This window comes from Scophthalmus maximus, chromosome 21 (genome assembly GCF_022379125.1).
Source record: "Scophthalmus maximus strain ysfricsl-2021 chromosome 21, ASM2237912v1, whole genome shotgun sequence".
Classification (NCBI taxonomy): domain Eukaryota; kingdom Metazoa; phylum Chordata; class Actinopteri; order Pleuronectiformes; family Scophthalmidae; genus Scophthalmus; species Scophthalmus maximus.
In genome coordinates this window covers 4,408,766-4,434,369 of record NC_061535.1, presented here as the reverse complement: position 1 = coordinate 4,434,369, position 25,604 = coordinate 4,408,766, and the positions used below count along the sequence as shown (strand labels likewise).

General features: G+C 40.7%; 2 protein-coding genes across 7 annotated transcripts in view; both read right to left on the bottom strand.

Moving 5' to 3' along the window:
- Positions 1–284: 284 nt before the first annotated feature.
- timm21 (translocase of inner mitochondrial membrane 21) lies at positions 285–3,459 on the bottom strand. Of its 2 annotated transcripts, none has more exons than XM_035618814.2 (7): positions 3,397–3,459; positions 2,883–3,309; positions 1,797–1,859; positions 1,601–1,698; positions 1,380–1,453; positions 1,093–1,198; positions 285–876 (listed from the first exon to the last, which is right to left on the bottom strand). In XM_035618814.2, the coding sequence occupies exons 2-7, from the start codon at positions 3,205–3,207 to the stop codon at positions 784–786; spliced, it is 759 nt and encodes a 252-aa protein (XP_035474707.2). In that variant the 5' UTR covers positions 3,208–3,309; positions 3,397–3,459; the 3' UTR covers positions 285–783. The 2 variants fall into 2 exon arrangements, with proteins under 2 accessions (XP_035474707.2, XP_035474708.2); XM_035618815.2 differs by having other exon boundaries at positions 3,387–3,455.
- An 854-nt stretch (positions 3,460–4,313) lies between these two features.
- The window catches only part of neto1l (neuropilin (NRP) and tolloid (TLL)-like 1, like), a 62,942-nt gene continuing 41,651 nt past the window's right edge, over positions 4,314–25,604 (bottom strand). For 2 of the 5 annotated variants that reach the window (XM_035619740.2, XM_047329965.1), the window contains 6 exons: positions 19,581–19,663; positions 18,089–18,234; positions 11,647–11,760; positions 9,125–9,752; positions 8,170–8,244; positions 4,314–5,091 (listed from right to left, as the gene is read on the bottom strand). In XM_035619740.2, coding sequence (XP_035475633.1) covers positions 8,184–8,244; positions 9,125–9,752; positions 11,647–11,760; positions 18,089–18,234; positions 19,581–19,663 — 1,032 coding nt within the window. In that variant the 3' untranslated portion in view covers positions 4,314–5,091; positions 8,170–8,183. Of the gene's footprint in view, positions 5,092–5,117; positions 8,245–9,124; positions 9,753–11,646; positions 11,761–18,088; positions 18,235–19,580; positions 19,664–25,604 lie in introns of those variants that run through there. The other 3 variants (XR_007030298.1, XM_047329964.1, XM_047329966.1) reach the window with 3 other exon arrangements.

The following is a 25,604-nucleotide window of genomic DNA, read 5'->3' as shown; positions in this document are numbered from 1 at the left end:
GGTTCCCCCCCCCTGAAACCTATTGAAAACTATGCAAATTAGAAGTTAAAATACATACAAATATGTAAATGAATGAGACATGAAATAATCATGAAAGGGTCACATCGGGTTGTTCCATCGCTCAACTCTTTGCCTCCATCTAGTGGTCATTGTTTTATAAAGCAATGTTCTATTTGAGAGGGCAACCAAATGCAGGAAAGTATGCAATAAATAAGACACTAAAATGAACGTTTACGAGATCTCTATGATATCAAAAGTATTTCAGTCATATTAAATCAATCAAAGACTTTCCAGGTTTTTTTTTTAATTACTGCCAAAGCCCCAACTTATACCGTACATACAATTCAATAATGCCAAAAGATCAACCCTACATTGTCATAAAAAAATAAAACACTGATTTGTGCGTCCCTGTGCATATAACAGACATTTTTTATTACAGTGTAAAAGCCTCTTTGACCACATGCCACTTCAAAGTTCATCCCTCGGTCTTTGACCCAAAAAATAAAAAACCAAGACAAAACAAAGACATTGAGTTTGTTTTTCTAAGATTGACACATAAGAGTCAAGGTCATTTTTTATCTTTCGAGAGACAAAGCCTTGCAAAGCTCGCCACCCAAATGCTGACCTACATTGTCGTAGCAAAGTTTAAATCAACTGCTGTTGTTTATGTCAGACATAACAACTTTTATTCGTGAATAACACTTTAATTATTTGTCCAATAACACAAACCTGCCCTTTGAGAAACACGTTTTTCACATTTGTACAGCGAGTCCATCATCTCTCTTATCGGTTATCTTCCACAACGATAGTCCGTCTTGGGTAGGTGTCTACCTCCACAAATATGTATCGAAACTCATATTTTCCAGTGTCATTGTTCTGTAAAATAACAGAAAGTTATTTGTACTTGTAACAGTCACTGCTGTAGACACTTAATCTGTCAAATGGAATTCCTCGGATTTCATCTTACCCTTCAAATGTGTACGTTTTTAATATTGTCATAGTTAAATAAGAACAGTACAGGTTTAACTGGCCTTTGTGATGCTACCTCTATTGCACAAGATGACTTGAACAAGGAATTAGAAAAACACCAACCTCTTTTGACTCTGAGTGTACAGTTCCTTTGAGACCTGGTTCGGAGCCTTCTATGCAAAACTTAAGTCTCATATGCTTCAGTCCGTCCTTCAGGTACTCCACATGACTATGTTAGAAACAAACACACGCGCGATAATACTTCAGTGCTTTTTATACACGGACATATTAAAGTAGGATTATGAACGGAAAGTGTCAGGACACAAATGTGGAACTTAAATCTGCCAGAAAGTAAGAATCAACCGATTGTTTGGACATTAGCAAACAGTCCGTAGCAACTCAAGTCCTACCTGACTTGCTGCCTCCTTCCTCGACGGGTAGTCTCACCATAACATTTGATTGGCTCCCCGAATGCACCTATCACCTACATTTTCAAAAGAAATGTTAGGTGCCCTCAGTGATGCGGTAATTGTACACAATGCCATTAATCCACAAATTCTATATGTTTAGTAATGCACTAGATAGTTTTAGGAGGGTGATAATGTTTGGCTTCTAGAGTCAATGAACTTACTTCTGGGTATGACTTGACTTTGTCGAAGGCTTTACCATAGATTTTATTTGGACTGGAGGTGGAAAACAGCTCCTGGAACACCACGTATAACAGGCCACCTGTTACACACACACACATACAGGACAAAACATTTGAATTTGATTTGAAAAATAATAAATCTGCCTGTTTGTGATGGAAAGTCTGACATTATAGTGACCTGTCACTCCAAGCCCGATGAGTACGACTATCAAGTAGGTGAAGTCTCTGCCAGCATCCTTCACTGTAGAAGATTGGGGATGGAAGTGGTTATAAAAATAAATTGTCCCAAATAATAATTACAAACACACAGACACAGACACACACACAGACACACACACACACACACACACACACACACACACACACACACACACACACACACACACACACACACACACACACACACACACACACACACACACACACACACACACACACACACACACACACACACACACACACACACACACACACTTCATTAGGTCAGTTCTCTGCACATGGATTATTTTCTCCTGTAAAATCTGTACAGCTGTAACGCTTACTGACTGAATACATTTCCACTTTTCATATATCTTTTCATTTTTTAATTATACAGTTTTTAGGTATAGCTCTTCTTGTGTGTACAGTACAGTAAGTATTGTTACTCGCCAAAACAAATTCCTTGTATCGCAAAACCTACTTGGCAATGAGCACAATTATGATTCCGAGTTAAAAAACTAAGAATTTTTAACAACTGTCTTGAAAGCAAGAGGATATATACTTTTGTTACATCAGATTATAGTCAATGGCATATTATTTTATTTTAATAACAACCTTTTTCATTTGATTTCCGGTGTATTACCGCCACCTTGCGGCGGTAGAACCGCATTACTACTAGGCGCTGTTCTAGCCTAGTCAGTGCCTTATAATAAATCAAGCTTTTCTTTTTCAATAGATCACTCATTTGTGTATTTGATGACATCATGCCACCTCTCATTTGTCTGGGACATCCTCAACTACTACAACTTCCACAGTTGTCAGTTTGTGAAAAAAGTCCTTATAGCATCTATACCAGTGAGCATTTTGGCTTCAATATGCATATTTCAAGGTTTGCATTTTCAATAGCAAACCTTCTCATGACAAGACTACATGACTTTTCTATAATGCAGTTACTACTCGATATTCATTCCCAAACCCCTATCTATACACAGAACAAATACTGTATCGTGCAATAAAGCCTGTTGAAAACTTCGGAGAGGCCTCTGTAAATCAGTGCCTTGCTCACCTTTCTGTGCAGCCGAGGGCCTCGGGCTCCCAGCCTGATACCTGGACACGGACCTGTCTCTGTCCCCGGGGCTGCTCTTGTTCCTCACCGTGACGTCCAGGGAGAGACGCCGCCGCCCCTGCGCCCGGGTGAGGCAGCTCAGTGCAGCGGCGGCGTCAGCCCCGAGTCTCCGCTGGGAGCTCGGTCCGAACCAGCCGGTCGACAGTGGCCGGTGCGTGTGGACGAGCAGGCTGACCCGCGCCAGTCTGCACGTCTGAACTGCGCACAGTGTCGCCGTTTGCGGCAAATGTCGATGCAGGGCTCGCAGTATCTGCGTGTAAGCCATGTTTATGTCCTCTGCGGGTCGGTGTTACCAGCTAGCAAACGTGGCTTTACTTCTCAGCACGGTGGACGGCCGGCTGAAGCCGAGAAAGTAGCACACAGCGGGCTGTAAGGATGTAAAAGTGACGTGTTACTAGGCATGAATTAACTTGTGAAATAAGAACAACAACATTTACAACCAACCCGCTCGTACACGCTGCAGAGCCACAGGGGCGTCAGAGCGATGTCCCGGGCGCATGGATTTGACGTCACTCACCGGTCGCAGGGTTCATGGGAGACTTCATGAGTTGTTTTGATGCACACGGCATAGCGCTCGTCCTTGTATAAAATAGTGTACACACACACACACACACACACCTTCACAGCCTGGAAATTATACAGTTTACACATAATTACTAGTTTGTGAAGATGCATGATTTAAAAAAAATAATATATATATATGTTTACATATACACACATATATATATATATATATATATATATATATATATATATATATATATATATATATATATATATATATATATACATATATCGCCCAATGTTAGCTGGGATTGGCTCCAGCCCCCTCCCCGCGACCCTTAAATGGATAAAGCGGTAGACGATGGATGGATGGATGGATGGATATATTTATATACACACACACACACATATATATATATATATATATATATATATATATATATATAAACTTATTTGTCAATTCCTTGGTGCTGTGTAACACAAGTGATCAGTGAACCAAAACAGTAATGTTGGAGGCTGGGAAATCTGATCTCTACGGCAAAAGATTATATGAAGCTGAACAAAGCTGAGCGCCCTCTAATAATTCTCAATGCGAGCTACACATTTCGCACTGCACATGGTTATTTCATTCATTCTTATGCAGAAATGCTAAAATTTTATTTAGTTTTTTTTTATCTGATGGACTATGTGTGCAATAGGTACACCCCTAAATAATGTATGCACCGTGTGTTGTTCCAAATAAATATTCTCCCAGGTTGCTAGAACCTATTAATTCCAAGAAGAAAATATTGAGGATGTGAGGTACAGTGTCATGCATGCAAGTTTAAGTTCAAGACGAACCTTACAAAATGAATCATCACGATGAAATCAGTAAACATTAGTTTATTGAAAACATTCTGTCCAGCATTTTCTCTCCCTAATGTGTTATCAAATAAATCGCCAAATGTATTAAAAAACCCACAATGCAATCAAATTTGACAAGGACAAAGACAAAAAACATAAGCAATGTTCAGACATCAGTAAACATGGGAATGAATGAAGGTTAGTCGATGGGTCAGTGGAATCATTTTTGCACCCGTTTGTGAAGTTTCACATCGCTTCATTTCATACATCCTGTTCTGTTGTCTTCTCAACAGGGCTCTCAATTAAACCTTTAAAAACAACCCGGCATGACATCAAAATAAGAAATCTCATTTCAATTCAGCAGCTGAAATATGCAATTTCATATTTTATTGGTTACATGAAAATGATTGGGAAAAACCCTGAATTTTGTTGTTTTCTTCATGAATACTTTTACGTTAAAGGTATTGTCATTTCTCCCCCCTTCCAAAAAAAAAAATTAAAAAAATATTCACGTATCTGAAATAATCAGTGTCCCATGGCTTGTAAATTTCAGTCGGTCGTGGAGCACCGGTAGGGAAAATGCATCTCTGTGGTCCAAAAGCAAAGACATAAAACTTGATGCAATACACCACAAACCTTTATTTTATTTTATTTTTTTCATGTTCTCATCACAACATTCTACATTGGTAACGTTGCTCGGGGGCAACAGTTCAGTCAAGATGCCGAAAGGTGAGAAACCTTAGCGCCGAAATGCTGTCAGACTTGGCAAGATGCTGAGGAATGATTCATCTGTCTGATGTATCTGCAGAGAAATGAAAACACCATTACTTGAAGTCTCTCCTGGGCCCAACACTTTTCCTCATCTGCTGCCTGGGCTTCTTGTGATCGTATTGGTTCAGACTTACTTAATTACTGAGGTGTCTTCCTCCATCTATATAGTGGCAGATGAGTTGTGAGTTGTGACTGTGTGTGTGTGTGTGTGTGTGTGTGCGTGCGCGTGTGTGAGAGAGAGAGTCACTGAGTGTGAGAAACAGAGTTAGAGAAATAGGAATTAAAATATGTATATGTGTGAGTTGTTCTGAATTTTTTTTTACTCTCTGTAAGAGAAGTGTTGACAACAGTGAAACAGAGACAACACACAGAACAACAAAGAAAAGTGCAGAAAAGAAAAACGAACAATATTTTATTCAGCATCTGCCAGAACATGAGCCTGTTCATGACTTTGTGTTAATGGAAGGACCAGAAAGTGGAAAGTATGGATATAGTGGATAAAATACTTTACACTGAATACAGCAAAAAATGTGCACATGATGGAAAATACTGTAACATTTACACAGTAACAATTAAAAAAATAGGTATTTGGACAATGACGGAGCATAAGAAAAATGAACGTGCCATATGCAAGGGTGTATGAATCACATGTTGTTATGTCACTGTGCTCAGAGCTGATCTAGGTTTGTAACTTTTCCACATATACCAGGGTATTTAAAACAAACCAACATCGTTTGTTCATAGAGAGGGAAGCTAATTCTAAATACATTGTCATTAAGACAAACAGAAAATGTCAATTAACTCGTCTGTCAGATACCGGTGATTACCTGGGATTATTTGAACCCTCTAGAATTTGTTTCATTGTCCTATCTTGATGAATCTAATCCTATTTGGTTTGGTTCGGGTCTTCCTCTAAAACAAATCAACCACAACAAAATCTAAAAACATGACTGGCAGACATGGATGACACTTGCCGACAGTCTGAGGAACACACTTAAGGGACTGACCAAACGCCAATCAAACAAAGAAAAAGAATAATGTGAAGATTTATTGTTATTTATTTTACAAAGCATCAAGAAAATCTGCCCTGAAAGATAGTTTGAGTAACTGTAAAAAGTGTCGTCCGTTCAATTTGCCCTAGTATAAAAGTCTGTTTAATACAAAGATTTTAAGCTCTAACAGTAAAGAGAGAGATAAAAGATAAACAAAGTAAATATGTTTGCAAAAATAAAAACTACAAAGAAACAAAAACGTATTCTTTGCCAAAGGTAAGCTGCTTGTCAGAAAGTTAGTCAACATATTAAAAAGGGTTTTTGAGTGAAGATGAAAATGGTCATATTTATTTGTGCAATTCACTATATCTAAGGATTTAGCTAAGAAACTGCTTGCAATGCAATTAATCAATTGTAAAGATGGCTTTTTTGACCACTTCTAATGCTTATATGACTCATGTATCAGTGGATTATTGTTAGTATGTTAATGTTTAAATGGATATAAAAGAAGCATGCACAAGCCATACAACTGGACCAAGTTACTTAAATTAAACTGCTTCTGGTTATTCCAACACTATCAAATCTAATTAAGTCAGTAATTAATTGAGTATGATTCTAATTTTCACTAATAACTTAAATCTTCCCAAAATTGACAAACTGCATGCATCTAAAGTTTGCTGTTAAAATCATAATATGTGTGCCACTAATTTTGAAAAATACATGCTTAAAAATGAACATGAAGATGTTTAATCACATAAAATGTTGTTATCAGCGAGGAATCTATGACAAAGACAGATGTGTCTGACGAACGTCCCAAATTTAAAGTTCAATAAAGAATAATCATGTTCATTGTAAAGGTCCATATCTTTCCAGTGAGACATGAAAAAAATCTGGACTGCCTACAGTACATAGAGCACAGCGCTGATCCATTTCCAAAACTTTCCCCACTCAACAGCGTCGCAGCTGTCCTTTGTGTTCCTCTTTGCGCGTGAACACATATTCAGTATCCTTTTGCCAAAGTGTCCCTTCATCATCATCAGCATCATCATGCTGGTGTAAATCTCCGCTCCGCTTTTTCATATGTCAGTGACGCCCGTTCGTACTGATCCAGGATTTCACTATTCTCAAGAAGTCTACATGATGGAGACAATGCGACACAATGTAGAACATGAGCAGACACACACACACACACACACACACACACACAGAAGGTCAGCACACTTGTCACACTAAAACACGGAACAATGGGTAGCACTTTATGTGACTGCTCTGTCATATGCAGGCATGAAGCTGCAAGTAGGACTTTTTTTTTCTTTTGTCTGAATTTAAAGGATCTTGTCAGTTCTTTGTGTCATCAATTCATGCAAGCTAATTCATTATATCAATTTATTAGATTATGCTTATAGTAACTTCATGAGAGCACAGATGTGGAGCATGCACATGACGTGTTACACACACACATTATGCTTCACAATAAACAAAAACAAACAAAATCAAATACCACAAGTGACTTAAATCATGCACAATAGAGGAAGTCTGTGTAATTGTGTGATTAGCAAAGATTTGTAAATTACAAAGACATTAATGAGATACTCAAATGATCTCAGTGTGCTTTCTTTAACGTGTGCAAAAATCGTCCCGCTGACGCAATGTAAAACATCTGGGATTTGTGTTTGCTTTCAAATCTGTGCTTCTACTTTTACGTTGTTGGTATAAATGATTTGCTACTGGTCATCTGGGAGAAAAAGAGGTTAGACATATGAATTGACAACAGCGGCATCGAAGGATGCCGGAAAAAGTCCATGCTGATGAATATCCACAATAAGTGATATATTGTATGTCCCCGGGCAAAGAGGACATACAGTAAACTTTGAGCATCACAAACACTTCAAACAAACTCACTGGGAGGGCAAGATGGCCGCAAGCAAGAAAACCATCTTGGTGAAAAAAAGAGCAATTAAAAAAACAGAAATAATACAAAAATATAAACTTGTGCAAAAATCACAGAAAAGGAAAAAAAGAAACTAAACAACTTACATAAAAGTATATACTGACTGGGCGAATGATGACTACACAACAACATATAGAGATGTTGATTGTTGGATAAGGGTGCTTACCTTGAGATTGTCTCTTAGACCCTAGTTGTGTTGTACTCTGATTCATGTTTGCTCAAAGAGCCAATGAGGCAGAACCTGAAATGTCACGGCTCTTTCGTTTAATATCAAATTTTTTGCATAGAGAGGTCAGAACTCATATTGTGCTGCATAAGAGAAATACATTTCATTAGTGCTTTGCTAGTCTCCAGGAGCCTTGCATGCAGAGAAACAGTCAAGAACACTCTGGGAAGAGCACAGAGATAGTGCATGCAGGAGAAAGTTGCACGTTCAAAGTATTTTTTTTCCAAAAATGAACCTTCACATAGTATTGTTGTAAACAGTAACATTTCAAGCTGTCTAAGTGCAATTACACAATAAAATACTTTTCTTTTTTATATATCTATATATAGAAAATCTAGTTCATGCCAAAATTTTAAGCTATGTAGAATATAAGTCATATGTTTTCAGTATCACAGCTAGGAATATAAATGCATAGTGAGAATTTGCATTCATGTCAATGAAATTAGTCATATCTATGAATATCAGGCACCAATTCAAGCCCTTGTGTTAACAGTCAAAATCGGACATGTCCTAAATTGAGGTCTGTATTTTTAAAGCTCTCTGACGAACCTTAAAGCACACAGAGTGTGGTCGTGAGCTATAAATCACCATTTGAGGAAATCTAGCAGGGAGTGCTTGATATGTTCAAGTATGAGCATGCGGAAGGTAGCATATCTTAGTCCTCTGTGAAAATATACAAAAGGTTTTTAATCATAGAAAGGGGACGAAGAACAGGGAATCGAAGCAAAAAAAGAAGAATGAGCTTATAATAATTCTTAAAAAGTAATGGAAGAAAGGGGAAGAACCAAGCTAAAATAAGAGGAAAACAAAAATAAGTGTAAATATCCCGCAACATTTCCTGTAGTAAACTCTATGGTTGCTGTTCTTCCCTCATCAGAAATCTATGGATACTGACCGCTGTACTGCCTTTTCATGGCGTGAAAGCCGGTGGCTGGTGGTGGGAACTTCGTCCAGGTCGTCGTCCAGGTCACATCCATTGTCCGCCGCCTCCTGCGAGTAGCTGTGCTTCATGACCAAGATGCTCCTGCGGTTCGCCGTGGCCGGCAGCAAGGGCCGCACCGCCATGGACGGCTGCGGGAGGTCTGTGAGCAGGGTGGCGGCCCCTCCGTCACGGGCGCACATGTTGCCGCGGCTCTCTCGTCCACTGAGCGACAGCTGGGATATGTGGGCGGAGCCAGGGTTGGAGGTGGACCCACAGTGGTGATCGTGGATGCAGCGCGAGGAGGCACGGCGAAGGGCGTGGTAGTTCTCAAAGTCTTCCGCCAGGTCGACTAAGTCCGCTGACGCCGCCGCGGCTGCGGTGGCACTCCGCAAAGTGCACAGCTCGTAGTGGGGCGGCTCAAACACCTCCTGGAACATGGTGGGGTCAAAGTCCTCGCGCCGAAAGATGTACTTTTTACGGGGCTGCTTGATCTGGACGATGACGGAGACGATGAGGAGGATGAGGACGATGCAACAGGTGACGCCGATGATGGTGCCGTTTGTGTTGTTCAGGTTGTCCAGGATGTTGGTCTTCCTTTTCTCTGTACAGAGGCAGAGAGACAGCAGGACAGAGACAGAACATTTGAGAACATAACCCAAGTGGCCATGTAGGATGTCTTAAGAAAATTCAAGAGAACTGTCGCTATTAGAAAACAATATATATATATATAATATATTTCTAAAGAAATTTTGCCATTCATTGAAAACTGCAAAGCTTCACAGGCATAGCAACGGTAACTATAGGGGATGGGGCTAAACGAATGATCATAAAGACACCCTTAGCAACAGCTCAAAGAAAGAGACACAGTAGCTCTTATTACTAGCTACTAAATTACCTAACAATCCTAACCTATCATGTACAAGGCCCAGGCCATGACTTTTATGGAGGTATCAAACAGGACAAAAAGGTCATATGAACCACATGGTCTCTTTATCAGATTTATCACACACAGTCTCACAAACTGACAGCGTGAAGACAGAGACATTATTAAGGACAAGCAGGGTCGTGTGGAGGCAATCTGTGGCTGGACCTGTGACATCGAAATACTGGATGAACTTGTAGCACACTGAGCTTCAATGACGGTAAATGGAAACATTCAGAGGCGCAAAGCAGAAAGGAATAAAACATTTTAAACCACTAATGAGGATGAATGTGGGCACTGTGGTGGACCCACATGCATTACTAGAGCAGAGAGAAGGCAGAAGAAGCATGGCCTCCTCTTCTGCACAACTTCAAACTCAGCGTGCACTCAAGAGTGTAGGCTAGAGAGGTATCTTAGTGAGGGATTGGCCATGCAGGATTGGATTCATTGGTGCAATTTGTCACTGGCTCTGCTTAGAGCTTCAGAGAGCCACAGAATATACAACGTACACAGGCATTATCATCTCTCCACAGCTTTTTGTATTTGATTCAAAGAAATGGGGGTGAGGCTGGTGTTTTAAAGTAGAAAGAAAAGACACATTGCACCAGGTGACAGAGAGCTTGTGTGTGTTTGATGAACACATTTTAACCATGTAATAATGACAATCAGAAACACATTAGTTTCATTGACGTGGGAGTTTCAATGCATCAAGCCTCTAGGGTGCTACACACACACACACACACACAGACACACACACATATATATATATATTGGAGTGATTGGTTATTAAAGATCAAGCAACAGAAAAAACAATTCATTGGAAATATGTAGAGGTACAGAGAAAAACTAGTTTATCCCCAGAGTCTTCACATATCCCAACTAGAATGGCATCAAATATGTAGACGCATAAGAAGTGTTGCTAGTTTATAGTTGTCACACAGGAAATAATATATTGCGTCTCTTGTTTTATTATTAATAGCAGTATCAGCAGGGACTACAGAAGAAGGAGCAGCGGCTCATCTGTGGCTTAGCACAAAAAACACCCCCAGTTTAAACCCAGTCTCTTAGTCTGTGTCGCTGTCCATGGTTCTGAAACGTTCAAAAATACAGGATGTCTCAATTGAGACGTTTGTATGCATACAATACATGTAGTACACTGCGTACGAGGTGTATGGAGTGTGTGAATTTCAACAGGGTAGTGTTGTCTATAGCCGAAACATGGCTGTTGTGCACTTCTCAAGTACATTTGACTTTGAATGTCACGTGCCAAAATATCTACAGCCTGCTTTAATCACTTGACCTGAATTCGAACGTCTTTCTTGTGCTCTCCCTGTTTGTTGAGGGTGAGAAGTTTCCAGCATCACAGGGCCGCTGTGAGTGCACCTTTCGAGTTGTGGTGGTGCACTTTTCGTTTCCGTCATTGCCAGCGTGCGCTCACTTATGCACACAAAATAGCAAGTGGGAGTACGTTTGCGTCTTCACAATGGTGCTGCAACTTCCTCTCAAACGCTTACGAGCGTTGGTTCATTTGGGACAAAAAATGGGTCAAATGATCCGGATCGTGACATCTCACCTTTACATTGGTTCTCATCCCAGGGGTAGACACAGTTTTGCATGCCATTGCACACCAGTGTGTAGTTTATGCACATGTTGCTGTGACAGAAGAAGGCATCCGCATCGCAAGGAGCTGGAAGAGAAGAGGGCAAATCAACACAAAAGTCACACAGTCTAATCGGAAGTGATAGAAACTGCTCAGTGAAAAAGTTTAACAGCTTTTTCAGTGAGTTTCTCATTATGAACAGCAAACGAGTAGAACACCTGTTGCAGCACAAATCAAGGTTTCGAGGTGCAACGGGAAAAGAAGTTCCAGTGAGACATCATTTTGAATGGGAATTACTCAAATCAGACCTGTTTCCTGTGAACCCATCTGTTCTTCATGAAATTTCCATCCCCTTCAAACATCTGCAGAGACAACTTGTGGGTGTAAACGAACGTGTGTGCAGCCGTGTGTGTGTGTGTGTGTGTGTGTGTGCATGTCCGTGGTTTCTGTAGAGACGGCCATGGCATTTCGGAATCATCTGCACACATAACAATTCCAAAACACATCCTTTGCAATTATGCGAGAGGATGTTTATTTGTCCTCGGTGCACAGCCCTCGGCAGCACATAACCAAGCAATAAACGCGAGCATGTCCTCAAACACACACTCCATCACGACACCTGCCCTTGCGGCGTGGCTCGTCGCAGACATAAAGCTGCCGTTGTCTCTGCCTCCGTGACATGAGGTAGAGTCACACGTCAGCAGGACATGGTCGTAAGAAAATTTGTGCGATGATGTTACAGGCTCCATCATCGTATAGCTACATACAGTAATTAAAACCCAAGGTGCCCTTTCTCTCAGCAACCAATCATACTAATGCACAAGTCGCCCGATTGGCCAATTTATCGCTTCCCACTAACAGTCACAATAGAACGGTGGCATGGTAAACTGACCACGCTGGGCTAAAATTGTTAGTCCCCTTGAGTCCATAGTGTCATTTCGCTGCTGGAGATTAAGGATCTCTGCGGGACAATAGTGCAGACCAGGGCACCCGCAAGGCAATACTGGATTCAGACAGAGGACCAGTTTGATGTGTTGTGTATCTCTGGATTAGCTGAAACCATATTTTTACTTCTGGTTATATTTGTCTTTAAGGTTTGACCATTTTAATTTAAGGCAAATCTCTTGTAATAATATGTATATGTATGTATGTAGATATGTTTAAACTATATATAATCAAATGTTGTGCATGTGTGTGTGTGTGTGTGCACATTCAAATACATACATATATATATATATATATATATATATATATATATATATGATCAGAGAATAATTTTGCTGGTCAATGTGGAGGTAATTTAAACTATCTAGAACTATGAAAGTACATTAGCATAGCATAGAAATACCCATACTAAACATAGTGTTCAAGTGCTGCACTTCAGTAAATGTACTTTATTTGGTTCCACCATTGCAGAATAGTAAAGAATCAACCATGTACTGTTTGCCTATTGGGGGGAAGTGCTCATATGAGGAGAGGGGGGGAAACCACTTTCAATTTCCAAATGTTCCACGGGTAACCAATTTTGACTCTGACATGGATGTAATGGCCGGCTCTATCTATAGCTGGTTGGTAGTAGAGAAGACTTCCTCCTCCTCTCTCCAGTTCTCTGTGCATGTCTCTTATTCTCTGTCTTTATCTCCCTCCTCTCGCCCACACAACGCTGGCACTGCGTGCTAAAGCAGCTTGCCAGCGGTGTGGCAGAGCTGGGGGACTATTTGACAGTGTTACCGCTGTGATCTACGGCTGTTTTCAGCCCAGCACTCACCCCAAGTGAATAATAACACACCGCATTAGAGTGACTTATCTCTATCTCTCTCTCTCTCTGTGTCCCATCCCGAGCCTCTGCCAGCACATCCCGGGCCACATTGGCTCTCGCTGTGCATTCTGATACTCCTCTGCTCATCTTTTCACACTCCCTACCTCTGTTTTTATTCTTTCCTCCTCTTTCTCCTTCGTACTGAACACACTATTATTGTTAAACACTGCAACGTGTATTTGCCGACAACCAGCAGAGGGAGCCCACGCCCGCTCGTCTGCTGCCGAGTCCTCCCCCCCACACAACCACAGGGTGAGACCATCCACACTAATCTCCTGCGAAATTAATTTCAAGACTTTGTAATAAAAGTGCCCCTTTGACACTGTCGGAAGCATAAATGAACTCCTAAATGAGTGGCTGATGAAAATAGTCCGGGTGTCTCTGCAGAGGGGTGGGGGGGTGGGGGGCTCCAAGAGCTTGTGTAATGAAGAGCTGGAAGCCACACGTGGTTGTAATGAAATTTTCCATCTCAAATAAGCATTATATTTGTTTTGTGTGCTATTGTTTTATGGTGAGAATGTTTCCAAGAGATGAGGGTGACACGTCTTTTATCGTATATCTGATTTTATCATCGTTGTTTTCATTTTGCGACGCTCTGTAATCAGCACAATATTCAGTGATAAAATCTTTAATTTCATCAACTCTTTGGCCACCATTTCCTAGATGAATTATAATAAAATAGGTTAACAGTTATCCAAGGGCGTTGAATCAAGAGCAACTGGTAAATCAACGCCCTCGGATAACAATTAATGTGGTTGATGACAAATACTGTCTGAGAGTCAGTAAGTTTTTCATCCACCCACCAAAAAAAGACTGAACGCATCTGCCCGGATCTGAACTCCCTTCACTGGTCACCAAGGAAATATACTGTAGATTACATTTAAAGATTATTCTATTTGTTTTTAAAGCATGGCATGAGCTGGCGTGGGTATTATCTTATATATTCAATCTCCTGAGTCCGTCCACGTCCACGTGTTTCAGATCCGTTATGTCCGAGGATGAGCGAGCCTTTTCCTATGCTGCTTCCAGACTATGGAACACTTTACTTCTTTACTTCCATTGCCCCTTAAAGGCACATCATTATTGAAATTAACAACAAGAGTGTCTGTAAATGTTATTTTTTTAATTTCATCTCAAACCCCAATTTTAATTTTAATAAATAAACTGACTTGCCTTGACTAACACGACCTACTCAAAATTGTGGTTGCATTCTGCTTGATGGAGAGAAAGTGTTGACATGAATTATAAACACAAGCCAAAGATAGTGGGTCAGCAGTTTGTCAGCAAATTAAGTGGATTACATTTACTATTAACTAGTAACCAGCAGGCAGTATTCTCCTGTAGTGATAAGGGAATCTGATCTAATACAGAGCAAAGATGTATATGTTAGCAGACATTAGCGCAATCGTTGTTTCATCTCAAATCCTTCCATGCGTACGATGAAGAAGCTTTAAAAGAACGTAGATGTGACTTGTGTAGCGAAGCCAGAGCAGCTTTCCATCTGCAACCCTGGAGACGGGTATCTGTTGATGAGGCGTAACAATGCTGTCAGCTGAGATGTCACACAAGAAAATATATCACCTAAGACATAACTGCTTCTTGGTTAAAGATAGGTTTCACTTTCTTATGCTTCACACACACATATGTGTGTGTGTGTGTGTGTGTGTGTGTGTGCGTGTGTGCGTGCCTGAAGACAAAGTAAGATCAGTAGTATCAGCATGTGGGCACGATGAATGATAAAATTGGATGTTTGCATCTGGGAACGCCGCTCTCCCACTGGAGCAGCTCGCTGGGAGTCAGTAGGTATGAATGGTTCTCTGAAAGCCGCTGGTCCCACTGGGAACGAGCAGCTGTGGAAAAAAATACTTGATATGAAGGCTCAGGGTCTACTGTGGCAAGGGAGCACTTATTGTAAGAACTGCTCAGTAAGCTGCAAATCCAGTTAGTGCACCTGTAACATAGCACGCACGCATGCACGTGCACACACACGCAAGCACGCACGCACACACTCACGCACGCACACACTCACACACACACGCACACACACACGCGCACACACACACACACACACACACACACACACGCATGCGGTAATTGAATGTCTTCCCTTCCGTGAGGGGAATGAATTAACTTCCTATGGTGGTTTTGGTCATGTCTGCATCGCATACCCAAATTATGAGAAAACAACTCAAGGTCCCCTGACTATCTTTTTCCATAGCTTTCGACTCCATATCTGGAACACTTCTGTCCCGAGTGGTACTGAAGGCTATTTTACAAATCAATTTTCACTAGAATAGTATTTAGTTGGTAATGGGATGTGAATGTTTCATACACAAGCGTGAGTACTGTTATTATTTTGCTTTAAATGCAGAAAATTGGTACAGCTTACCTGACAGATATACACATAGGTAGTCATGGGGTAGCGAAGGGGATTTTAAAATGGATTTTTCCTTTAAAAGCTTAATTACACAAATGTCAGGGGGGAAACGTCACTCAATCGAATCATTGAAGATACTTTACTCGACTTTCAGTTTCTTAGGGAGCAGAAATGTTGTCAGATTTGAGCTAATCCTGTATGTATCTACTATGTGTGCCTAAAAAAAAAATAATAATTTCAAATTTGAATATGATGACATTTATAAACATCCACTTGTTTTACATAATAAAATAGTCAATAAAATAACCATTTCAGTGCTTTGTGCATATATGGAGTGCAGATGAGGACTAATCTGTAAAATCACATAAACATGATATAAAGTGGACATGATATTAGCACGGATCAGGCACAACATACTTTGTACATGTTTCTTTTAAGGTAGCTGGTTTGAATATTGTGGCTGTTGTTGTTGTGTACATGTCAATACATCGTAATTTTATACATTTTCGACAAAAAAAAGGCGGAAACAATGATTTCAAACAAATGCCATTGTAATAAGCTGCATCACGCCCCATGTACCAATACTGCGTTCTACTTCTGCACTTGAAATAAGTTAGGGGTCCACACTGGACTGAATTATTTATCCTATGGTCTCTGCTTTCCGGAGCTCCGACACACCTGTTCATTGACAGGTTTGACAGGTTTTGGTGCAGTGCTGCTGAGCTGTGGTGGATGATGCTCTAACGGCTGAGGTCTGGCGGGGGGATCGCCTGAGTGACTTAGGCAGAAGCGTTGCCCCGGCAACAGCACATCCTGGCTCCGCTTTGGCGGAAAAAGGCCGTACAAAGGGGACACTGACTCCGCAAACGCAAACGACTCAGCTGCCGCTGTCACCTGTTCTGAAGAAGCTATAGTCCCGAGGCTATCATATCATGTTGCACATATAGTGTATATCAGCTGATTGTCCTTCAGGGTTTGATGATTCCGTAGTGGACTTAGTGTACTTTGTTCAATAAATCCAATCAACCGTGCCTTATGAAGGACAAGCAAATTCAACTCACTTTAAAAAAAACAACACTCTAGGTACTTTTACATTATTTGCGATTCTCAATAAACCATAATCCCAATATGACGCACTGTGGCATAAGTAGGGCGTTCTGAAACATCTGGCGTTGAGTTTCATTTTGCCATAGTAAAAAGACCAGAGCAGCAATTTGAAATTTCAGCAGAACTATAAAAAAACGTGAAATGATTCTAATACAATATTTGCATATTCATATTTTATAATAATCTCAACAGCCAGTTAACCGGTTTTGATTTAACCTTCTTTTTTGCTTTAAGAGATTCCTCATTCAGCTCCAAAAATGCAGATGCAATGTTCAATAGTGCAGTGTGTGTGTGTGTGTGTGTGTGTGTGTGTGTGCGTGTGTGTGTATCTGTGGCATTAAGAGGCCTGAATGACGCTGACATGCTCTGTAGGTTATTCATAAGCCTCAGACCCTCTTCATTCACCTCACTCGTAAAAATAAGTGTCCTCTGCAGCCCCTGTCAAAACTACAAGCTCCATCATTGAGGAGCCAGTGAATGCGAAAGAAGAAGGCTTTACGTGCGTGTGTGTGTGCGTGTGTTTGCGTGTGTTTGTGTGTGAATTTGAATCTCTCTCTGGTGTTTGGTTCAAAGAAAACAGGTAGAAGTAAACATATTGTAAATCACACTTTCATTCATTTATCTCACTCTCTCTCAATTTCTCTTTATGCCCGACCTCTTTACCTTTTTACAATAAGGGAATTAACCATTGTAGATGTCCCATCTGTGATGGTTCTGCGGAGTCGCGCTCAAATCCCCCAATAATGTCATATTCACAATCACCCGTAGGCAATATTCATTATAGTGGAAATCATGTTTCTCGGATTCCTGCTTGGTGCCGTTTAAATGGTCATAAAAGGGAATGGAAACCTTTGACAGCACATTTTAAAAGAAGAGCATCTGGTGTAACTCCCCATAAATGTGGTCACGGTGCCTCCACCCTTCCTTTAGTGGCTACCACTGAAGACTAGCCCCGCTTTTATTTTGGCATCAATGTCACTATCGTGGTGTAAGTGCAGTGAATTTATTAGTAAAGCCTATCAGTTTACCTCATCGGCCAGATCAGGTTGCATCTTTACAATGAAGAGTAAATGTGTGAGTGTGGGTATTTGTTATTTGGAGTAGCGCCTTACGTTCTTGGTAGGTTGTGAAAAGGATGCGGAAGCGACTCTTGCGACTGGCCTCGTCCGCCCACATGCGGATGACGCCCAGTGTGGAAACCAGCATGATGTCATTGGCCACCGTGGAGCAGAACTTGCTCTTGAGGTCTTCCACCGAGCTGAGATGGGACAGGGGGGAGGGACGAGAAATGCATAGATTATCATCAAGTAACGCCGGCATTTGCACCTCAATAATCCACATCATTTTTTATTTTGTCCCATTATCCTGTGATCACAAGTGAATATTGTAGTTATCTCAAGATGAATCAGATTCTTCGGAGCTCATTTTTCTTAGCAAGTGCATTTTAGTTCATTATTCCATTATATCCTTATCTCAACATACCAAATATCCTATCTTTAATCATGATTTCAATATATGAGTCTCTTGATATTAAAATTTGCCTTTAAAGTTGTATCCTTACAATTCTATTAAAGACATACAGTAGTTCAGTATCTTTGAGAAATGTGCTTTTTTTTTGCTTTCTTACTGAGTTTTAGATGAAAAGATTGATACCTCTCTTTTATTTGCAGCAGCAGCTGGTTAGCTCAGCATAACATAAATACTGGAAACTGTAATAAAAACTTCTTGACAGTTAACATATTATAATTGATACATTATAATATGCACTGCCATTCCCATGCACAGGTTTGACGATTTTTTTTATAAAAATCTAAATCACCCATGACTTTGTGCGATATGTCATATGAAGGCTTCTCCTGAAAAAAATAAATGAGCCACTGTGATTGGCAGGCTAATTGTCACTCAATCACACGCATGTCAACCGCACGTTAATTCCCAGCTTAAGTGGAAAAATGCCCCACTTTTTGATATTTCACAGCATGCTGCAAGCCCCGAGGTCGAGGCGACTGAAAACCCTCAATCAGCAGCAGCAGAGCTGGCAAGTGAGACAGCCATGTTGATGAGGATGCCTGCGTCCACGGGTTAGCCGGCTCAGTATTGTTAGCACACATTAGCTCAGAGGGATATTTAGGCTTGTAGACTTTATTACATGAATGAAACTGTCACCCTCAACATTCGTATTGAAAAAGTATTTATTATTTAAATTATTTAACCGACAAAATTCGATTCCCAGTACAACCCTACTTAGGTTGGTATTGATTCTTCATCTTACTCTAAGCAAGAATGCATATGTGTATTTCAACTTACAGCAGATTTATGATTCATGTGAAAGTAAAATCGGATCTGTCAAACAGCCTTGGTGCACAAAGTTCAGTCTCTTACTTTAGGCTAAGCAAAAATGGATACACTTGGACAAAGAAACCACATCTGGTCAATTTGCCTTGGAACACTTAAATACTGCACTTAGCTCTTGTTCACAAGAAAAAGCACAAAATGTAAGTTATTATCTGAGGATAAAGACACTATTAGGTCATGGCTATGAAAAGCTTTCAGCCTCTGTATGATTTGCCAAAATTACAGATTCAACACGTCAGAAAGTCACACCTGCCGCCGTCATACACTGCCACAAAGTTGCGCTTGCATTCGTTGGAATTGGCCATCTCGTAGTCGAGGAAACGCAGGTAGATCTGTCCAGTGCCAGGAGGCAGAGAGGAGAGGAAATACAGAGAGGAAAAAGAAGAGATTAAGTGAAGAGAAAATCAAAGGACGCTGCAACATTTGGACACGACAGTGGAAAGGGAGGGGTGCGAGGAAATATTGCAGCTCCTTCCTATTATGGCCCGTGTGCATCTTATTCATTATCCCAGTTCCTGATATAGCTGTTCTTTAATGGAATAAGACTGACAGACTGCGGCTTGTACAAAGTCATTACATTCGCATATCAAATGAAACAGACAGAGTCTATTAGCTTTAGACTCATTATCCATACTGTTGAGATAAACCATTACACAAAAATCTACACCCTCGTTTCAACTGTAGGGAGACCTTGGACATCTTGCCACATGCTTTGGATGTACAAGAAGAGAGAATGTCATCCACTTACAGTCCATTTCTTTGTAATTCAAACAACTATCATATCAACGGACCCCAAAACATTCAATTCAGTTTTATTTGTACAGCGTCATATGTCAACATACATTATTTCAAGGCACTTTACAAAGTAAGGTTTATGACGAAACGGTTCCCACAATGAGAAAACACTGTGTGTGGAAAGAGAGGAATACACAGTATATAACAAAGGCTTTCAAACCATGGCAGATACTGTACATACATTATGTGGAGTATGCTATTATCCTAACAATCCAATATTTGAGAGCGAAATATCCCGCTTGCTATTCATCTTCAACCCTTCACGTGCGCTTCCCAGTTGCCTCGGCGTCAGTGTCTGTCACCCGTTCATCAGGGCCGATATCACCCAATCACAGCCGCGGTTCCGCCTGGCAGCGCACAGCGCTCGCCGTCATTAGTGCTAATGAGCGGACCACTCCCGAAACTGTGACAGGGAAATGTGACGCTTTAAATGCCAAAAAGACAAAAGCTGCAGATGGAGCACGATAATGGACCACGCAATGTCAACTCGGCTTCAACGGCACGAGAAGTGAAAGGGATCGAAGGGGGGAAACAACCTTGCCATCACACACTGGTGTCAAAGTTTCTTTTCATCTAATGAAAAATGTGTGTTATTCCGCCACTCTGTGGGCTGCATTGGCTTTGTCACAAGAAACATATTTATGATGTGATAGCGAAAGGAAATACTCAATGTCAATGTCACTGTTGGCTTCTCATTGTAATGACGGATACAAATATGTATTTACAGCGCATGGGGAGTATTTGCCTTTTCTAAACTTAATCTGTGCCACAGAATGGACAGACTTGTATTGATATTAATGTCTTAATCCCTTCAGGCAGGGCCAGAAGATTGAAGAGGCTCCGAGGACATTTTTCTCAAGCCGCAGTCACTGGGGAGTGCTGCTGTAGTCTCTTCAATATTGCATCGCTTTCCAGTACAGCGTGCCTTTGAATGTGATAGAAAGCTTGAGATGGTGGATATTTAAGTGAATGAAATTAGTTTTCTCCGTAGAGTGGATGACCTCAGGGAGACAGGGAGATTACATCAGTGATCTGAGGGGAATGTCATTTGATATCGCAGCAAGTAGTGTTGTCACAATACCATAATTATGACTTTGTTACGAGACCTGCCTACATATCTCAGGACCAATACTGAAACCTTACCATGGCCAAAACCTACAACATCAGAAAAAGTTATGGAATAATAGATAATAGAATATATAGAATATATATCTAATTTGACAATTAAGTGATTTGACAGATTAAAGGTTTTCTTGTGAGTTGTCTTTTTTATACATATAGTTGTGTTTTTTAAAGGAATGAGTTTGCAACATTTATAACTTTAATAATTTGATTATTGTGAATAATTATATAAAGGTTATTAATGTTATTCAAGGTTTTAAATGATATGCAGAACTCGGATGTCCCTTGTACTTGAGTTCATGGGATTTGTTTGATAGTTAACATTACATTTGCAACCAGGAATTTAACAGGATTTACTTAAGCTAATCACACCTTAGTGATGGAGGTATTCACTCTAATGAACTCATTTTCTAGTTCTAAAAATAATAGAAATAATAATAGGAACAAAAAATTCAGGTCATGATCACCATTACCAGGATTGATTGAGTATAATTTGATCATTTCTCAGCTCGTGTTATTGATCCCCATACTTGTGAAAGACTGATTTTGAGCTAATTCTAAATTATGGAAAAGTCTGAATTGTGAGGATTGTGTTTGTAGACAGTATAGATGTTTGTTATACTGTTAAGGGCCATGTGCATGAATAAATCCATCATAATTGCTAACTGGTTGCTCTTTGAGTTTTTTTCAACATATCAGAAAGTCTGTCGGCGAGATGCTTTTCCAGGTTGGACGTGTTGCCTCCTTAGAAAGGTTTCAAACATCTTTTGCAGGCTTTGTGGTGTATGGAAAAAAAAAAGAAGATTGAGGGGAAATCATTTTCGCAAAATAAAAAGTAGTTATTATGGGTGGATGATATTTGAAAATGGCTCCATTCCATGTGGCACTTGACCAAAGAAATCTGATTTAATATGTCATTGTAAAGGTTGCAGTCAAGGATGAGGTTGTTGTTCGGTGCTCTCAGCCAAATTTGTCTACATTTATTTTGAAGTTCAAGAGGCAAATAATTAGAAAAAGTACAAATAATAATGTTAATTAGGACACTTGGCCCAGTCATTCCATTAAAGCCAAATTAGACATGAAATTTTGCACCCACAGCATAAAGACCACATTAAATGCAGTAGGCTGTAACCAATGAAAGTGAACTCGCTCAGGAGGACTAATTACAAATACCAAACATTTTTGATAAAACATTATTTTTTAACGGGCTGCAAGGTGGTTAGCACTTTCGCCTCACAGCAAGAAGGTTATGGGTTCGAATCTCGGTTCAAACCAACCAGGGCCTATCTGTATGGAGTTTGCATGTTCTGCCTGTGTATGCGTGGGTTCTCTCCGGGTTCTCCGGCTTCCTCCCACAGTCCAGAGACATGCAGAATGTGGTTAGGTTCATTGAAGACTCTAAATTGGCCGTAGGTGTGAATGTGAGAGTGAATGGTTGCTTGTCTCTGTATGTGGCCCTGCGATAGGCTGGCGACCTGTCCAGGGTGTACCCCGCCTCTCGCCCAATGTCAGCTGGGATTGGCTCCAGCCCCCCGCGACCCTTAAATGGATAAAGCGGTAGACGATGGATGGATGGATTATTTTTTAATAGACTTCATTTGGTGCTAATGGCTGATAAAAGTAATGAAATTAACTTCATTAAAGGGCATAATCCCTCCCGTTGGCCATCATACCTGAATGTAGGTGGAGTCTTGAAGCAGAAGGTGTGCAGATATTCATGGTCCCCAGAGTATACACAGATTTTGGTGATGGATTGGATTTTTTAATCTAGTGCCACCGTCAAGTCAAAAACGTTCCTTAATTCTGTGAAAAATCTCACAGGGTGGCACATTGGACGGCATTTAATATGCCACTGATCCCCTGATTTATCTAGTAGCATCATCAGGTCAATATTCATTTTTTCTATGTATATTTTTTAACAACAATTAACGACAATACCATTCATTTGTTCTTTGTCTTTAGTGCTACTGAGCAAATGTTAGCATGCATCAGTGCATTGCTCGCTATATGTTTTCAGACCATGCATGGTCTGTCTAAACCCAAAGTCTTGGTAAACTTTTCAAAATAAATAATAAATGTAATATATGCTACAGCAAACACTGTGAACTGTAAACCTGAAACACGAGTGAAACACAGACATGTGGCTTCTTGACTTGGCTACCACATGAAGTACTAATAGTCGTAGGCTAAACTATAAAGGACCAACAGAAATATTTTATAATCATAGCACGTTTTGCTGCTTTGGCAGAGTAGGTTAACACTGGTAGAACAAAAAAAAAGAAGCCTTTACATGATATTGCTACATTCACCATTTTAGGCTGTAAAAACGACATCCTTATTCATGACTGCAATTTTTTCAAGTGATATGTTTGCTCAACATTTCCATCCACATTCACAGCCTCATTATTGTATGTGAGTTCAACCAACGAAACGAAAAGTGTTTGAGGTTGTTTTTTCTACAGCTTCTCTTGCGAAAGTTTTCCCACTGACCGGTGATGAAGAAAAATCAGAGTGCAGATGGCATCACAAAGCCAAATGACGGCAATGGATCAGATAGATACATTCACCAATTTGTAAGGCGAGGGATTGTCCGCAGCAGGAAAATAGGCCGTCTCTTCATTGATTCTGCAGCGGCTAATAATGGCACAGAATCCATCACTGACTACTGAAGAATATGTTCTCACTGTTCTTTTTTAAAGTGCCTGTAACAGCGTTCGTGCCTATTCACTGCAGTCGGAATAAGACGTCCCTGTTTTTTGGTGGAAAAATCCAGACTGTGTTAAACACGCAGGACACAAATGATGCCTGTGGAAAACACAGTGACTGTTGTGAGTCGAAAATGAGACAAGTAAAAATATTCATGTCCAACTTTGCTGTCCAAACAGGAAAGAACGAGACATGTTACTGGAAAACAGAGTGCAGTTGACCAGAGTTGTGATTATGACAAACTTAGTATCCAATTATTTTTTGTTGAAGCTTCAATTATGCCTTTATCTTTCCTAATGTACCCATTAGTTAAGATATTGTTGCACACTCGTATTTTAGCGTTTACTGTCTCTACGTCACTTACTGACTGAACACCAACGAAATCGAACTTGGCTTTTCTGACAAATCTATTCAAAAGGAAATAAGCTGCAATTAAAATGACACATGGACGGGCAAAGAAATCACATTATGGCGTTTAAATTGCTGCAGCGCTGTCACTTCTGGCAACAACACATGGTCATTATTGCTTACTTGCAGGTAAGCCTCCCCTATTTCCCCGCCTAACTCCGACGCCATCCGTCTCTCCGCCATCTGCCATCTCATTCCCTAAACTCCATACCTATATACGTTCAGATCTTCGGTAAAATGCATTATTAAGTACATCTTTCCCATTTTTTCTTCCTCCTCTGTCCCGCTCTCCTCGTCTCTCTCTCTCGATTCACCACGGCTGTGTGTTCAGTGAAGGAGGGAGAGCTCATCTTTCACTCTGTTTTTATGACCTGATTTATTCTGGGGTTTTTTCTGTTTTTTTGTTGCTGTTTGTGTTTTTCTTTTTTTCATTTCTTTTGTAGAGGACAGTGATGTTCTCTGGTAAATCTTAATAAACATTGTGTTTTAAAAATCAAAATCTCTCTCTCTCTCTCTCTCTCGCCCTCTCTCTCTCTCTCTCTTTCTCTCTTTCTCTCTTTCTCTCCGGAGTTCTCCGGTGCAGTCTAATTAGAGCCTCCGGTATAGGATGTCATTATCTCTTTGCTGTTTTTCTGGCACACTGGGTACAGTACAGAACTGTATCAGCATAGGGGAATGAAAGCCCTGCCCTGCATGCATGCAAACACACACACACACACACACACACACACACACACACGCACACGCACACGCACACACACCTTGGGCATCTCCTTCACTGCAGTAACATGTGAGCGTCTGTGTCTACGTCTGAGACAGAGAGATGAAGTGAGAAACCAGGAGACAAAAAGGGAGATACTGTACGTCTTATATATTGCATGTGGAACTGGGTGTGAGAGCTGCGGTGGCGGGGGTGAAAGCTCCGGGCCCGTGTGATAGATTTGTGCCAAAAAATGTATTTGTTGCCCTGTCCATCAGTGTCACTGACTGTCAGCCCTTTGGCCCATGACTCGCCTTGTGAGACGCTCCTCGGGGGCCGAATGTGACACTGATTCAGACCAGGTGAAATACATCACCCCTGCCGGGCTCAGTCACTCACTCTCACGCTCTTTCATGCGCACACACACACACACACACACACACCCGGCCTCAGCTTCACACACACATGGATGCATGAATGTGAACTGACTTATGGCCCTCTCTGGTGCTGTAGCCACAGCGCACCGGTTGACTTGTGCACTC